Source organism: Entelurus aequoreus, linkage group LG14 (genome assembly GCF_033978785.1).
Source record: "Entelurus aequoreus isolate RoL-2023_Sb linkage group LG14, RoL_Eaeq_v1.1, whole genome shotgun sequence".
Taxonomy (NCBI): domain Eukaryota; kingdom Metazoa; phylum Chordata; class Actinopteri; order Syngnathiformes; family Syngnathidae; genus Entelurus; species Entelurus aequoreus.
The window spans coordinates 30,467,246-30,485,291 of NC_084744.1; the positions used below are offsets into that span (position 1 = coordinate 30,467,246).

Sequence of the window (18,046 nt, forward strand, 5' to 3'; positions counted from 1 at the left end):
GACAAAAAATTATTTTCAAGGTAAAAGTTGATTTTCAAGACAAAAAATTATTTTCAAGGTAAAAGTTGATTTTCAAGACACAATTATTTTCAAGGTAAAAGTTGATTTTCAAGACAAAAAAAATGTTTCAAGACAAAAAATGATTTTCAGGTTAAAGTTGATTTTCAAGACAAAAATTTGTTTTCAAAGAAAAAAATGATTTTCAAGGTAAAAGTTGATTTTCAAGACAAAACATTTTTTTCAAAGAAAAACATTATTTTCAAGGTAAAAGTTGATTTTCATTTTATTTATTTTTTTATTTTTTTAATAAACCTTTATTTATAAACTGCAACATTTACAAGCAGCTGAGAAACAATAATCTAAATAAGTATGGTGCCAGTATGCTGTTTTTTCAATAAAATACTGGAAAGGATAGAAATGTAGTTTGTCTCTTTTATCCGATTATTAATCGATTAATCAAAGTAATAATCGACAGATTAATCGATTATCAAATTAGTTGTTAGTTGCAGCCCTAATATGTAAAAGTTGATTTTAATGACAAAAAATTATTTTCAAGGTAAAAGTTGATTTTAATGACAAAAAATTATTTTCAAGACAAAAAATTATTTTCAAGGTAAAAGTTGATTTTCAAGACAAACAATTATTTTCAAGGTAAAAGTTGATTTTCACGACAAAAAATGATTTTCAAGGTAAAAGTTGATTTTCAAGACAAAAAATGATTTTCAAGGTAAAAGTTGATTTTAATGACAAAAAATGATTTTCAAGGTAAAAGTTGATTTTCATGACAACCAATTATTTTCAAGGTAAAAGTTGGTTTTCAAGACAAAAAAAAATGTTTCAAGAAAAAAAATGATTTTCAGGTTAAAGTTGATTTTCAAGACAAAAATGTGTTTTCAAAGAAAAAAATGATATTCAAGGTAAAAGTTGATATTCATTTATTTTTTATTTTTTTAATAAACCTTTATTTATAAACTGCAACATTCACAAGCAGCTGAGAAACAATAATCAAAATAAGTATGTTGCCAGTATGCTGTTTTTTTCCCCCATAAAATACTGGAAAGGATAGAAATGTAATTTGTCTCTTTATCCGATTATTAATTGATTAATCAAAGTAATAATCGACAGATTAATCGATTATCATATTAGTTGTTAGTTGCAGCCCTAATATGTATATATATATATATATATATATATATATATATATATATATATATATATATATATATATATATATATATATATATATATATATATATATATATATATATACCCAAAAAGTCAACGCACATGTTCACGCATAACACGACCTGCTCATTGAACTTAGCGAATGTTACAAAAAATGTCCAATTACAACACATAATTGAAAATTACATCCATTTAAATTTCTCTGCAATGCATGATGGGAAAAATGCAAAACACTCTCTCCACACTAATCCATGTTTAGCGCATTTTAGCTGCTTGATATTTCTGATTGATTACAAAACTTTAAGGAGGTCGTCACGGACGTAAACACGTACTCTTAATATACAATTACATTAATTGTTAATTAAATATACATTATATTAATATAATTTGTATAATATATATACCGTATTTTTCGGACTATAAGTCGCAGTTTTTCTCATAGTTTGGCCGGGGGTGCGACTTATACTCAGGAGCGACTTATGTGTGAAATTATTAACACATTTCTTCTTTATTATGCATTTTCGGCCGGTGCGACTTATACTCCGGAGCGACTTATACTCCGAAAAATACGGTATGTAAAGTACAAGCCAAAAGTTTGGACCCACTTTCTCCTCATTCAATGTGTTTTCTTTATTTTCATGACTATTTACATTGTAGATTGTCACTGAAGGCATCAAAACTACGAATGAACACATGTGGAGTTATGTACTTAACAAAAAAAGGTGAAATAACTGAAAACATGTTTTATATTCTACTTTCTTCAAAATAGCCACCCTTTGCTCTGATTACTGTTTTGCACACTCTTGGCATTCTCTCCATGAGCTTCAAGCACAGCTGTGAAGTGAAAACCATTCTTGAAGCTCATCGGGAGAATGCCTAGAGTGTGTGAAAAAGTAATCAGAGCAAAGGGTGGCTATTTTGAAGAAAGTAGAATATAAAAACATGTTTTCAGTTATTTCACCTTTTTTTGTTATGTTCATTCATAGTTTTGATGCCTTCAGTGACAATCTACAATGTAAATACCATATTTTTCAGAGTATAAGTCGCTCCGGAGTATAAGTCGCACCTGCCGAAAATGCATAATAAAGAAGGAAAAAAACATATATAAGTCACATTTTTGGGGGAAATTTATTTGATAAAACCCAACACCTAGAATAGACATTTGAAAGGCAATTTAAAATAAAGTAAAATAGTCATGAAAATAAAGAAAACGCATTGAATGAGGAGAAGGTGTGTGCAAACTTTTGGCCTGTACTGTAAAATGCGGCCCGAGTCCAAAAGTTTGGACCCCCTTGATCTGAATCAATCCAATTCAATCCACTTTATTTATATAGCACATTTAAACCAGTGGCCCCCAACCTTTTTGTAGCTGGGACCGGTCAACGCTTGAAAATGTGTCCCATTGACCGGGGGAGGGGGGAGGTGGGGGGGGGGGGATTTTTTTTAAATTAATTTATTTTGTTTTTTCATTAAGAAATACAATCATGTGTGCTTACGGACTGTATTCCTTGCAGGCTGTATTGATCTATATTGATATATAATGTATATATTGTGTATTTTTATGTTGATTTAATTAAAAACTTTTTTTTTTTTCTTTTTTTTAAAATTTCCACCGGGCCGTATAATAATATTAAAAACAATATTAAAAACAATAATCAGATATTATCCTTATCTCCACTAATGAATGAATAAAAACAACAAATAAATAAATATAGAACCAATATAAAAACAATATAAAATAAATATGATTAAAACGATTTTAAAGGGAAAAAACAATTAAAACAGTAAATAGAAATCAAAATGCATTAAAAAAAAATAAATTAAAAAAACACAGAGGACAACAGAGGACAGAGGACCACACAACTCACGTAGTGTTAAAAACCAAAGAATAAAAGTGGGTCTTAAGACGAGACTTAAAACATGAGGGGCGGAGTGTTCCAGATCTTAGGGCTGACCCTGGATTTAAGTCTGGTCTTGGGCACCACGAGCAGACACGACTGAAAGCAGCACTTCCAAAGTCTCTCCACGCACTTCCCCTCCTTTTCTCCCCTCTGCTCACTCAAGCCTCCACCCTCACCCCCTCCCCTCCCCGCCCTTTCGCCCACACCCCTTGTCGTACCCCCAGGTGAGTTTGGCGAGGTGTGTCGCGGGCGGCTGAAGCAGGCCAGCCGCCGGGAGATGGTGGTGGCCATCAAGACCCTCAAAGCCGGCTACACAGAGCGCCAGAGGCGGGACTTCCTTGCCGAGGCGTCCATCATGGGCCAGTTCGACCACCCCAACGTCATCCGGCTGGAGGGTGTGCTGACACGCAGCTGCCCCGTCCTTATCATCACAGAATTCATGGAGAACGGCGCGCTTGATTCCTTCCTCAGGGTAAGCCCGGCGGGGGGGGGGGTTGCTCGCCGCATCCCCTCCGACTCGAAAGATTACCTCCCACTTTGTATCAAAGCTAAGAGAAAAAACACACACTGACGCGCACCCGTGACACCCCTGGCTTATCGGAATATTTGACGCTCCATAAAACACCCCGAGGCGTTCACTTGCTGAGTGATAGAGATTAAATGTGCAGTATTACATTTGGAGACAGTCGTGTCTCTGCTCGACTGTCCTAACTAAAGCTTTTTTTTTTTTTTTTAATTTATTTTATTATTTTTTTTCCCCCCCTAACTGATGCTGACACTCTTTTCAGTGCACAAACTCCAGGTGGAAAACTGCCGCGTTTGTTTGGAGGCTCGCTTCAGTGTATTGCGGAGCCTTTTGTGCGACTACAGCATACATTAGTGATCAGAGTTTTCTCTTCATCCCACCCCCGCCCACACAAGTGCTGAACAAAGACAGGATGAGAAATGAGGCGTCATACAGTACATTTACAGGCTATTACATGCAGTTCACATGGACTACAACGGCTTTTCTTTGCGTGGTTGCGCCAGGAACGAGACTGTTAGGCTCAACAAGGCTACTTGATGCTTTTAGCGAGTCACCGCAGCCCTTCTGACATGAAATTACCATTTTTTACATTTACATACCTCCACTTGCATGTGCTCTGCCGAGGGGTAAATTTGAGATTCTTTAGCTTCATGTCAGCACTTCTATTTGTAAGTTGAACCTTTTTGTTGGAATAATTTTAGTGCCTGATCTACTAATATCCAAATACAACGTGCTAAAGAACATGAGCAAACTGGAAAATTGCTTGTACTGTTAGTGGGTGTGTTGTGTGAACTACTAAGACTGATAACTGGTGCAGACTGCCTTATTTAAAGAGGTCATGTTATGCTTGTCAAGACTTGGACTTTGGCGTGGTTTGTTCTCCCGTGGTGCAAATGATTTGGACCGGACATGGCGTGAAGTTGAATACATGTTTAATTTTAACACTCAAAAAAGGAATAAACAAAAGGCGCGCACAAGGGCGGAAGTACAAAACTTGGCTATAAAAACAAAAACTCGCACAAAGTCAGAACTATGGACAAAAACAAAACTTGCAAACTATGGCATGAATAAAGAAAACTTACTTGGACGAGAAAAGGGCATGAAAAGGAGCAGCATGGATCATAAGGGTGTGTAGAGAGTGTGATGTCGCCAGCCTGACTTCCTGGCAACAATGGGCTTAAATAATAGTGACATGATTAGTGAAAACAGGTGCGTGACTCAAAACGTGAAACAGGTGCGTGACATGACAGGTGAAAAATAATGGGTTGCTATGGTGACAAAACAAAGACAGAGCCCCTCCCTTAAGGACAGATACCAGATGTCCAAAAAAAAACAAAAAACATAGCAAGATCAAGAGTTATGGGAGGGCGAGAGGGCGGGAGGGGGACATGGCGCTGGGTTGCCAGACCAAGTGGCCCCGAATCCACCGAGGCATAGTCATGTGGCGGCGGCGAGTGGAACGCCGCTGCAGCAGGCGAGGCGGACGACCCGGGAACGGCCACATCCGTGGCCGACGAGGAGGTGGGCGCACTTGGCGTGGCGGACGACCAGGTAGTGGCCACATCCGTGGCCGACGAGGAGGCAGGCGCGTCGTCATCGTGGCAGGCGTGGAAGCAGCAGATGAAACAGGTGCGGGTGCAGCAGACGAAGCAGGCGGCGAAGCTTGGCGTGGCGCGTCGGGCGGCGAAGCTTGGCGTGGAGCGTTGGCCGGCAAAGCGTGGCGTGGAGTATCGGGCGGCGAAACTTGGCGTGGCGCGTCGGGCGGCAAAGCTTGCTGTGGCGGGTCTTGGCTTGGGTCTTGGTCTTGGCATGGATCTTGGTCTTGGCTTGGGTCGTGGCGTCGTGGATCTGCGACTGGCGGCACTTGGCGTCGTGGAGCTGTGACTGGCGGCACTTGGCGTCGTGGAGCTGCGACTAGCGGCAATTGGCATCGTGGAGCTGCGACTGGTGGCACTTGGCATCGTGGAGCTGCGACTGGTGGCACTTGGCGTCATGGAGCTGCGACTGGTGGCACTTGGCGTGGAACTGCGACTGGTGGCACCTGGCGTGGAGCTGCGACTGGAACTTGGCGTGGTGCAGGAACTGGGACCTGTCGTGGAACTTGGCGTGGTGCTGCTGGTGCTAGCCTTGGAGCAGGGCGTAGAGCTAGCCGTGGCATAGGTGCTAGCCTTGGCGCTGGTGCTAGCCTTGGAGCAGGGCGTGCAACTAGCCGTGGCGTAGGTGCTAGCCTTGGCGCTGGTGCTAGCAGTGGTGCAGGTCATGGTGATAGCTTTGGAGTAGCGACAGGTGTTAGCCTTGGAGCAGCTAGCCGTGGTGCAGGTGGAGGTGGCCTAGCTGGGGGTTGCGGCTTGGCAGGCCGAAAGACCGGTGGTGGTGGCCGAACCAGAGGTTGCGGCTTAGCAGGTCGAAAGACTGGTGGTGGTGCCCGGACCGGAGGTTGCGGCTTAGCTGGCCGAAAGACTGGTGGTGGCGGCTGTGCTGGAGGCTGTGGCTTGGCAGGCCGAAGAACTGGTGGTGGCGGTCGTGCTAGAGGCTGTGGCTTGGCGTGACGATGCTGAGCCACCCCACCTGAAGAGTTCCCAGCCCTAGCACCCCCCTCAAGGAGGGGGGTGCTAGGGGAGCGGTTCCAGACCGCTCGGTTCCAGACCGCTCCCCGAGGTCTGGAACCGTTTTTTGGGGTGGGTGGAGGGAGGTCGGAGGGGGGCAGAAAAAATTGCTGCTCCGTTGGCGGTCTCGTCTTGTCTCCCTGTAACGTATGTCTGCTCTTAGTGGGACTGTGCCAAAAATTTACTTTTCAGTTCTTATGTGTCTTGTGCATGTTAAGAGTTGACAATAAATCATCTTGAATCTTGAATGTTATGACTTATTTTCTACATGTTTTTTTTAATTTATTTTTAAAAATTAATCATTCCAACAAAATAATCAGAATCAGAATCAGCAATACTTTAATAATCCATTCGGGGAAATTAAGATTTTCAGCACAATCCCATTCCAGAGCAGACAAACATTACAGGGAGACAGAACAGGATCGCTGACGGGTCTGCCAACTTCCGCCGCCCCTTACAAAAAAGGTGAGAAACAGGTAGACACTGGGGTGGAAAAAAAAAATCAGTCTAAGCCTGGGCCCCTGGAGAGGGGGTCCAGACTGAGGCCAAGGGAAAAAAAACTCATAACCATAGCACGCATAAACATGTGTGTAAGACAGAAATATCAAAGAACACAAAGGACAAAGACATTAAAAAAGCAGAGCTGATGAAACCAGCCGCAAAAGTAAAACAACAACAAAAAAACAAAAACAAAACATATACACTGTGGTGGCCTCTGTGGTGTTCCACGCCATCGTCTGCTGGGGTTGGGGGGAGCATGGCCAGAGAGACAGGAGCGGACCCAACAAAGCAACCAAGAGAGCCGACTCCACCCTCGCCCTCCTACCAACTCTCGGCCAGTGTCCAGTTCGCATGGATGAGCGAGGATGCGGCTAAGTAGACCGAAGTGTCCGATACCTCGTATAATACACAATAATACCATAATAATACAATTCCAATTCCAAAACCAAACCCTGTTTCATGATACAGATATATACTATCATCATAATACAGTCATCACACAAGATAATCATCAGAGTATATACAACAAATTATTTACATTATTTACAATCCGGGGTGTGGGATGTGGGGGGGGTTAGGTTTGGTTGGTATCAACACTTCAGTCATCAACAATTGCATCATCAGAGAAATGGACATTGGAACAGTGTAGGACTGACTTGGTAGGATATGTACAGCAAGTAGGGGACAGAGAGAGAGGTATCAGAAAGCATAATAACCAGTATCTACATTTGATTATTTACATTTGATTATTTACAATCCGGGGAGGTGGGATGTGGAAGGGGGGGGTGTTAGTTTGGGGTTGAAGTTGCCTGCAAGTGTTCTTTTAGTGCGGTTTTGAAGGAGGATAGAGATGCCCTTTCTTTTACACCTGTTGGGAGTGCATTCCATATTGATGTGGCATAGAAGGAGAATGAGTTAAGACCTTTGTTAGATCGGAATCTGGGTTTAACGTGGTTAGTGGAGCTCCCCCTGGTGTTGTGGTTTTGGCGGTTAAGGAAGTAGTTTGACATGTACTTCGGTATCAGGGAGGTGTAGCGGATTTTATAGACCAGGCTCAGTGCAAGTTGTTTTACTCTGTCCTCCACCCTGAGCCGGCCCACTTTGGGGAAGTGGTTGATGTTGGAATGGTTTGAATAGGTTGAAAAATGTGGGAATTGTGCAACTTGGAAAAATGTCCCATTCATTTCAATGGTAACTTCCTGGAAATGTGGGAATTTTGGCAAAAGCGGGATTTTTTTCAAAATGATTAGTAGCATGAATGTCCTGAATGAGCTGAATTGGTCGGTGTTGGAATTGTTTAAATCGGTCAAGAAATGTTGAATTAGTAACAGTTTTTAATTGAGAAATTCCTAGAATTTCTATTTTTCTAGTTCCTTAACCAACTTTGTTTTTGTCCTGAATATGAGGAGTGTGGAACGGTAGAAATGGGTAGAAAAATATGAAAGGAGTAGTCGAACTTAAGAAGGGTGGAAATAGGTTACCAAAAAACAGGAATTCCTGGAAATGTGTTGAATTTGGAAAAATGGTAGTTTGAATGGCCAGGATGAGTTGAATGTGTTGAAGGTGGAATGGTTTGAATCAGTTGAAGAATGTGGGGATTGTGGAAGTTTGAAAAATGGCCAATTCATTTTGAATGGAGAAAATGCAAAAAACAAAAAGGAATTATGAGAAATACGGGAATTTTTTTTAGAATTGTTGAAGTAGAGCACACAATTCCTGAACAGGCTGAATATTTTGAAGTTGGAACGGTTTAAATCAGATGAAAAATGTGAGAATTGTGCAACTTTGAAGAATGTCCCATTGATTTCAATGGGAATTTCAGAAAAATTTGGAATTTAGGGAAAAGCGGGAAGTTTTTTGAAAATGGTAAAAAAAAACTTGACTGGTCTGAATGAGTTGAAATGGTTGGTGTTGACATTTTTAAAATCGGTCAAGAAATGTTGAAGTAGTAACATGTCGAATTGAGAAATGGTATTACGGAATTTCGGGAATTTCGGGAAAACCGGGAATTTTTCCAGTTAAAAAAACAACGTTGTTTTTTGTCCCGATTAAGAGAAATGTTTTGATGGTGGAACAATTGAAATGCGTTGAAAAATGTGGAAGGAGTAGTAGCCAGAAAAAAGGGTAGAAATAGGGCTTTGGAAAATCCTGGAATTTTTTTCAACTTGGAAAAATTATAGTTTGGATTTCCTGAATGGTGGAATGTGTTGAAGGTGGAATGGTTTGAATAGGTTGAAAAATGTGGAAATGGTGAAAGTTTGAAAAATGGCCAATTAATTTGAATGGGAAAAATACATCCATCCATCCATTTTCTACCGCTTGTCCGTCCCGGAAAACCTGGAATTCTGGGAAACCAGGGAATATTTGGAATTTGTCGAGGGAAAGCCCGCGATTCCCGAATAGGCTGAATAGTTTGAAGTTGGAACGGTTTAAATCGGATGAAAAATGTGGAAGGTGGAACACCCCAAAAATCTGGAGAACACGTTGAATAATAAATAGATGCATTTTGGTGTAGAAAACCATATGTGTGAATGCCTTTCAGCATTCACACGATAAGAATTCCAACATAGCAGTGATTAGAAATCCCTCATTTACATTATTATCACAGCCATTTATAAAAAATAAAATAAAAACATTCAAAAAATGAACAACAGTGTCACAGTGGCTTACACTTGCATCGCATCTCATAAGCTTGACAACAGATAAAATAAGTAATATTTTAGGTTCATTTAATAGTTGAAACACATTTTAAATTAAAGCTGCAAGCAGCGTTGGTCGGGTCCGCATTTTGGCAGGTGCTAGTCCTAATTACATCACAATTTCCACCAGTCCTGATGTGTGTAAAAAGTTTGGTGAGTTTTGAAGTATTTTAAGGCGGTCAAATTACAGCTCAAAGAGGCAAAAATGAGTGTTTTTATGAAACTTTTGTTTTGAAGGGGTGATTGCCAACTTCCTGTTGATTTTTGCTGAAGGATGTCAGTGTAGGAAATCTAGCTTTAAGTCAGACCTACATAGAAGTTTTTGTTTTATGTCTGTAGGATATTCGTACTGGGAGTTAGAGGAAGTGTTGTCTGTGTTTTTTTCCTAGGTGCTGCGGCAGCGGAGCAGCATCAGCGCAGCGGGTCTTTGAAGGCTCGTAAAATCAAAACGGTAGCACCTTCCAAAACGCCGTCGTCAACTTTTAATCAGAAGGGTTCAGTCTCTCTCCTGTAGTAGTTTGAAGCCGAAACGACAAACGCGCTCAGAGGAGATAATGTTTGATGTTTGGTGACCGGTTTTAACAAAAATTTTGTTTTGAAGGAGGGATTGCAAACTTCCTGTTGATTTTTGCTGAAGGATGTCAATCTATGAAATGTAGGTCTAGGTGAGACCTACATAGAGGTATTTGTTTCATGTCTCTAAGACAAGCAGTGTTGTCTGAGTTTTCCTCTGAGGAGCAGTTTTGGGGTTCGTTTTTTTTTTTAGATCGCAATTTCCACCAGTCCTGATGTGTGTGAAAAGTTAGGTGAGTTTTGAAGTATTTTAAGGGGGTCAAATTACAGCTCAAAGATGCAAAAATGAGTGTTTTTTGTCTTGAAGGGGAAATTGCCAACTTCCTGTTGATTTTTGCCCGAAGAAATTAATTAATAAAAAGTAGGTCTAAGTGAGACCTACATAGAGGTTTTTGTTTCATGTCTCTACGACATTCGTACTGGGAGTTACAGGCAGTTTTCTTGCGCTAGAGCGCAATTTTGATTTTTAGGGTTAGGTTTTTTTACTAAAGTTTTTGGGTCACGTTTTTCTATTTGTGTGTCAAATTTGCTGAGTTTTGAAGCATGTTAAGGGGGGCAAAGTAGTGCGCAAAGCTGCGGAATAATAATAATAAAGAATAATAATAAAACCTTACAATTTCAATAGTGTCCTTTCGTCCCATTGCAAAAGGACTCCCTTTGGGATTCCTTTGACAATGGTCCTGTGCGGACCCTAATAATGGATTCCATATTCCAATATATGACTCATTATTATCTTAACTAAATACAGTTTTTTCTACTCATATCATCTCCAGATGGCAGTATAAGTGTCCATATGTCGGCATAAGACCCTAATTCAGTAGTGTACACCATTTTGGAAATAAGAGCTAAAAGGTGCTGTCCACGCATGTGGCCACTAAGGCCTTTAGAGGTTAATGTAGACAGGGCCTTAGTCTTGATAAATCACACTGCGTGTGATAAATAGTCAGAGGTAGGTAGTAACACGCTACATTTACTCCATTACTTGAGTAACTTTTGGGATAAATTGTACTTCTAAGAGTAGTTTTAATGCAACATACTTTTACTTTTACTTGAGTATATTTATCGAGAAGAAACGCTACTTTTACTGCGCTCCATTTATCTACATTCAGCTCGCTACTCGCTACTGATTTTTATCCATCTGTTAATGCACGCTTTGTTTGTTTTAGTTTGTCAGACAGACCTTCAAAGTAGGATCTATCGCATGCCTGCGTTTCACCGATCAAACGCAGTCGCTGGTGACGTTTGACGCCGTTTCACCAATCAAACAGAGCCAGGCGGTCACATGATTAACTGCACATGACGTTTCAGCGGCAAAACAACAAGCTTAAGCTTACATGAACTCAACGTCAAATTTGAGGAAGCGCATCGCGGTAAGTAACGTTAGTAGATATTTTGGCTGTCACCGTAGGCTGATGCTAGCTTCCCTGCTATGAATCACTGTCAAATGTACATCGTGTGGGGACATTTATTAACGCACTGCAGGCTCATAGACACACACACACACACACACTCACGCATGCATACAAACACCAATCAGAAGTGTACAGTGTGTTCCCAGGTGCAGCCCACACCTATCAGTTTATGGTTTGCGTAAAGGCTAACTTGTTATTTTCCTTTGTAATCTCTGCCTACTGAGCCTATGGTGCTGTTAAGTTATTGTGGCTCAATTTGCCTTAATTTTTCTTATGTTAATGTATTATTATTTAATATATATTATTTTTTTAGTTGCTTAAGAGATATTCCTGGCTCTGAATTTGCTCATCGCTATTTTTATGTTTTTGTGCATTATTTGTTGCCGTCATCATTAAACGAACAGGTTACTCATCAGTTACTCAGTACTTGAGTAGTTTTTTCACAACATACTTTTTACTTTTACTCAAGTAAATATTTGGGTGACTATTCCTCACTTTTACTTGAGTAATAAACCTCTAAAGCAGGGGTCACCAACGCGGTGCCCGCGGGCACCAGGTAGCCCGTAAGGACCAGATGAGTCGCCCGCTGGCCTGTTCTAAAAATAGCTCAAATAGCAGCACTTACCAGTGAGCTGCCTCTATTTTTACTAGCAAGCTGGTCTCGCTTTGCTCGACATTTTTAATTCTATGAGGGACAAAACTCAAATAGAATTTGAAAATCCAAGAAAATATTTTAAAGACTTGGTCTTCACTTGTTTAAATAAATTCATTAATTGTTTTACTTTGCTTCTTATAACTTTCAGAAAGACAATTTTAGAGAAAAATACAACCTTAAAAATTATTTTAGGATTTTTAAACACATATACCTTTTTACCTTTTAAATTCCTTCCTCTTCTTTCCTGACAATTTAAATCAATGTTCAAGTAAATTTATTTCTTTTATTGTAAAGAATAATAATTACATTTTAATGTAATTCTTCATTTTAGCTTCTGTTTTTTCGACAAAGAATATTTGTGAAATATTTCTTCAAACTTATTATGATTAAAATTCAAAAAAAATATTCTGGCAAATCTAGAAAATCTGTAGAATCAAATTTAAATCTTATTTCAAAGTATTTTGAATTTATTTTAAATTTTTTGTTCTGGAAAATCTAGAAGAAATAATGATTTGTTAGAAATATAGCTTGGTCCAATTTGTTATATATTCTAACAAAGTGCAGATTGGATGTTAACCTATTTAAAACATGTCATCAAAATTTTAAAATTAATCTTAATCAGGAAAAATTACTAATGATGTTCCATAAAGTATTTTTTTAATTTTTTCAAAAAGATTCGAATTAGCTAGTTTTTCTCTTCTTTTTTTCGGTTGAATTTTGAATTTTAAAGAGTCGAAATTGAAGATAAACTATGTTTCAAAATTTAATTGTCATTTTTTTTCGTGTTTTCTCCTCTTTTAAACCGTTCAATTAAGTGTAAATATCATTAATTATTAATAATAACATAGAGTTAAAGGTAAATTGAGCAAATTGGCTATTCCTAGCAATTTATTTAAGTGTGTATCAAACTGGTAGCCCTTCGCATTAATCAGTACCCAAGAAGTAGCTCTTGGTTTCAAAAAGGTTGGTGACCCCTGCTCTAAAGTAACAGTACTCTTACTTTAGTACAATTTCTGGCTACTCTACCCACCTCTGTAAATAGTGCATTTGCATTTTCTCCTCCCGTTATCGTGAGTGTTCTGATGATCAGTTTATATTATGCATATTCATGAACACAGACACGCTATATTGCTCATTTAAAAGACACAATCCTCTGTGCACAGGCATAGTAGATCAGCTTTGCACGTGTTTTAATACACATAAACCTTTAGTAGATCTGGCCCCTAACGTGTAATGAGGTGATCCATATTTGCTGCGGCAGACGTGTGATTTTACTATTCCTGCTTTGCGCTATAGCTGAGGGGGCCAGCAAACATTTATTACAGCCAAATGCACCGCCATCAATTGCAAGGCTGTATAATTAATCACCCGCAGCGCATTAAACGGCGTGTAAACACAGCATCAAATTCACCTTTAAATGTGTGTGTGGTCATTACTCATTAAAAATGACTGGTAAAAAGGCTCAATAAATTTGTATTAGGGTCGGCACAAAATGCCGCATGTTTCTATATTCCTAAATGCATCAACATTCATAAAAATAGACATTAATACGATTGTTAAAACATGCCCTAGTTTTATGGAGATGGAAAAAGGGGTTTCATATACACGGCAAATGATGTAAACTGCATGCTCCTTCCGGCGGCCAGTGTGCTGAGTCAGCTGTCCAGCCATGAAAAAACAACGTGCGTGTCCTCTCCCGGTCACAAGAGTGTGACTCAAAAGGACTCTGTAGTTCTGGAGGCTCGTTTGGAAAGTTGTGCATTTTAAACAGAAATGCTAATAGATAATGTTTGAAAAAAGGTGACCGGTTTTTACAAATATTTTGTTTTGAAGGGGGGATTGCAAACTTCCTGTTGATTTTTGCTGGGGGTTGTCAGGGAAGGAAATCTAGGTCAAAGTGAGACCTACATAGAGGTTTTTGTTTCATGTCTCTATGGCATTCCTACTGGAAGTTACAGGCAGTTTTGTCAGTGTTTTCTTCCTAGGAGCAGTTTTGTCAGTGTTTTATTCCTAGGGGGCACTAGAGCGCAATTTTGAGTTTTGGGGTTTGGTTTTTTTATTAGATCTCAATTTTTGCCAGTCCTGATGTGTGTGTCCAGTTTAGTGAGTTTTGAAGCATGTTAAGGGGCTCAAATTACAGCTCAAAGAGGCAAAGATGACTGTTTTTACAAAATTTTGTTTTGAAGGGGGAATTGCAAACTTCCTGTTGATTTTTGCTGAAGGATATCAGTGTATGAAATCTAGGTCTAAGTGAGACCTACATAGAGGTTTTTGTTTCATGTCTCTACGACATTCCTACTGGAAGTTACAGGCAGTTTTGTCAGTGTTTTCTTCCTAGGAGCAGTTTTGTCTGTGTTTTATTCCTAGGGGGCGCTAGAGCGCAACTTTGAGTTTTAGGGTGTTTTTTTTTTATTAGATCTCAATTGTTGCCAGTCCTGATGTGTGTGTCCAGTTTGGTGAGTTTTGAAGCATTTTAAGGGGGTCAAATTACAGTTCAAAGAGGCAAAGATGACTGTTTTTACAAAACTTTTGTTTTGAAGGGGGAATTGCAAACTTCCTGTTGATTTTTGCTAAAGGATGTCAGTGTATGAAATCTAGGTCTAAGTGAGACCTACATAGAGGTTTTTGTTTCATGTCTCTATGACATTCCCACTGGAAGTTACAGGCAGTTTTGTCTGTGTTTTCTTCCTAGGGGTCGCTAGAGCGCAATTTTGGGTTTTGGGGTTTGGTTTTTTGATTAAATCTCAATTTTAACCAGTCCTAATGTGTGTGTCAAATTTGGTGAGTTTTGAGGCATGTTAAGGGGGTCAAATTACAGCTCAGAGGCAGCAGTATAATGATAAAGAAAGAAAGAATAAAACCTTACAATTACAATAGGGTCCTCTGTCCCAAAGGGACATTCGGTCCCTAATAAAGAATAGTGAACAACAGGCTGAATAAGTGTACGTTATATGAGGCATAAATAACCAACTGAGAACGTGCCTGGTATGTTAACGTAACATATTATGGTAAGAGTCATTCAAATAACTATAACGTATAGAACATGCTATACGTTTACCAAACAATCTGTCACTCCTAATCGCTAAATCCCATGAAATCTTATACGTCTAGTCTCTTACGTGAATGAGCTAAATAATATTATTTGATATTTTAAGGTAATGTGTTAATAATGTCACACGTAAGTCGCTCTTGAGTATAAGTCGCAGATTTTGAAGGGGGAATTGCAAACTTCCTGTGGATTTTTGCTGGGGGTTGTCAGGGAAGGACATGTAGGTCTAAGTGAGACCTACATAGAGGTTTTTGTTTCATGTCTCTACGACATTCCTACTGGAAGTTACTGGCAGTTTTGTCAGTTTTCTTCCTAGGAGCAGTTTTGCCTGTGTTTTATTCCTAGGGGGCGCTAGAGCACAATTTTGAGTTTTGGGGTTGTTTTTTTTTATTAGATCGAAATTTGTGTGTCCAGTAAGTTAGTTAAAAAAAATCCTAATTTAATTGAGTCCATCAATTACTAAACCGTTTGTTTGGTTTGGATACAAACACAAATACCGTATTTTTCCGACTACTCAGGAGCGACTTATGTGTGAAATTATTAACACATTACCGTAAAATATCAAATAATATTATTTAGCTCATTCACGTAAGAGACTAGACGTATAAGATTTCATGGGATTTAGCGATTAGGAGTGACAGATTGTTTGGTAAACGTATAGCATGTTCTATATGTTATAGTTATTTGAATGACTCTTACCATAATATGTTACGTTAACATACCAGTTGGTTATTTATGCCTCATATAACGTACACTTATTCAGCCTGTTGTTCACTATTCTTTATTAGGTACCGAATGTCCCTTTGGGACAGAGGACCCTATTGTAATTGTAAGGTTTTATTCTTTCTTTCTTTATTATTATACCGCCGCCTCTGAGCTGTAATTTGACCCCCTTAACATGCTTCAAAACTCACCAAATTTGACACACACATCAGGACTGGCGAAAATTGCGATTTAATCAAAAAACCAAACCCCAAATCTCAAAATTGCGCTTTAGCGCCCCCTAGGAAGAAAACACAGACAAAACTGCTTGTAACTTCCGGTAGGAATGTCGTAGAGACACGAAACAAAAACCTATATGTAGGTCTGACTTAGACCTAGATTTCATACATTGACATCCTTCAGCAAAAATCAACAGGAAGTTGGCAATTCCCCCTTCAAAACAAAAGTTTAGTAAAAACAGTCACTTTTGCCTCTTTGAGCTGTAATTTGACCCCCTTAACATGCTTCAAAACTCACCAAACTGGACACACACATCAGGACTGGCAAAAATTGCGATCTAATAAAAAAACCGACCCCAAAACTCAAAATTGCGCTCTAACGCCCCGTAGGAAGAAAACACAGACACAACTGCTCCTAGGAAGAAAACACTGACAAAACTGCCTGTAACTCCCAGTAGGAATGTCGTAGAGACATGAAACAAAAACCTGTATGTAGGTCTCACTTAGACCTAGATTTCATATATTGACAACCCCCAGCAAAAATCAACAGGAAGTTTGCAATTACCCCTTCAAAACAAAAGTTTTGTAAAAACCGATCACCTTTTTTCAAAAATGATCTCCTCTGAGTGCGTTTGTCGTGTCGGCTTCAAAGTAGCACAGGAGAGAGATTGAACCCTTCTGATTAAAAGTTGACCAAAGAGTTTTAAGTACTGCTCCGGTTTGGATTTTATGTGCCGTTAAAAGTCGGTCCCGTCCATCGCTGCTTGCAGCTTTAATTTTGTTATTGTCACTGTAAGAGGGCAAAATCACTTATATCAGAAAATTATTTTAATAAAACATTTAAATTGTTATGATGTCAGGTTTGGGACAGGTGTGACGCTGGTGTGGCCACAGTGTGCACGTCTGATGTTGCTCACATGTGCTCCACTGAATGCTCAGGGAGTTTGTGCGTTTGCTCACACACATTAAAAATTAGAGGGAACATTGGTTCTCACACAGCACCAAACAGAATAAGTGTCATGATCTGTGGTCTGGATCATGTATTTTTGTTATTTTCGGTTTAAGACTCCATTCCTGTTTGCGCTCCCTTGTTTGTTTTAGTTTCCATGACGACCGATTAGTTTCACCTGTCTCATGTGTTTGACTCACGCACCTGCTTTAATCAGAGACTATTATTTAAGCCTGTTTTGCCAGTTAGTCGTCCTGGCGACATTACTCTGTATTTGCTCCGTTCATGCCATAGATTCATGCTCCGCCAAGTAAGTTTTGTTTCATGTCCATAGTTTCTGCCTATGTGTTAGTTTTTGTATCATACGCTAAGTTCTACGCCCTTTTGTTTTGTACCTATTGATAGCGAACAATTAAAAATGTTCCTACCTTCAAGCCAAAAAGTCCGATTGCATCCCGGGAGAACAAATCTGCAAGCTGCGACCCCCCCCCCGTCATGACAATAAGGTGATAGAAGACATGCAAAATTGTGATTTGGTTTAGGGTATGGTTCAGGTGTCTAATAATAATAATAATAAAAATACATAAGCGATATTAAATATTAAAATGGGCCACACAAAGCCCGTGTATTTATCGGTTATTGTAGGGTTCACTATATTTAGTATGACAGTAAAGAGTTGAATTATTTACCCATGCATAAAATGCTTTAAAAGGTCAAGTGCAAGTATCAACAGTCCCAGTTCAGCATCATAATAAAGTGGCCTCAGTGACAGATCGGCCTTCAAAGAATCATTAGTTCCCAATTTTTCTCTCCAATAATGAACCTCTTCTTCATCCCTCAGCTGAACGACGGCCGATTCACGATGACACAACTGGTCGGGATGCTGCGCGGCATCGCAGCAGGAATGAAGTACCTGTCGGACATGAACTATGTCCACAGAGACCTCGCCGCTCGCAATATCCTGGTCAACAGTAACTTGGTGTGCAAGGTCTCAGACTTCGGACTATCGCGCTTCCTGGATGACACTTCTGCTGATCCCACTTACACGA

The 18,046-nt window shown here is 39.5% G+C and overlaps 1 protein-coding gene across 1 annotated transcript in view; it reads left to right on the plus strand.

The window, feature by feature from the left end:
- The window catches only part of ephb3a (eph receptor B3a), a 151,176-nt gene that overhangs the window by 98,171 nt on the left and 34,959 nt on the right, over window positions 1-18,046 (plus strand). Inside the window, exons 11-12 of the mRNA XM_062069584.1 lie at window positions 3,311-3,558; window positions 17,839-18,046. The exon at window positions 17,839-18,046 is cut by the window's right edge and continues 8 nt beyond it. Coding sequence (XP_061925568.1) covers window positions 3,311-3,558; window positions 17,839-18,046 — 456 coding nt within the window. The remainder of the gene's footprint in view (window positions 1-3,310; window positions 3,559-17,838) is intronic.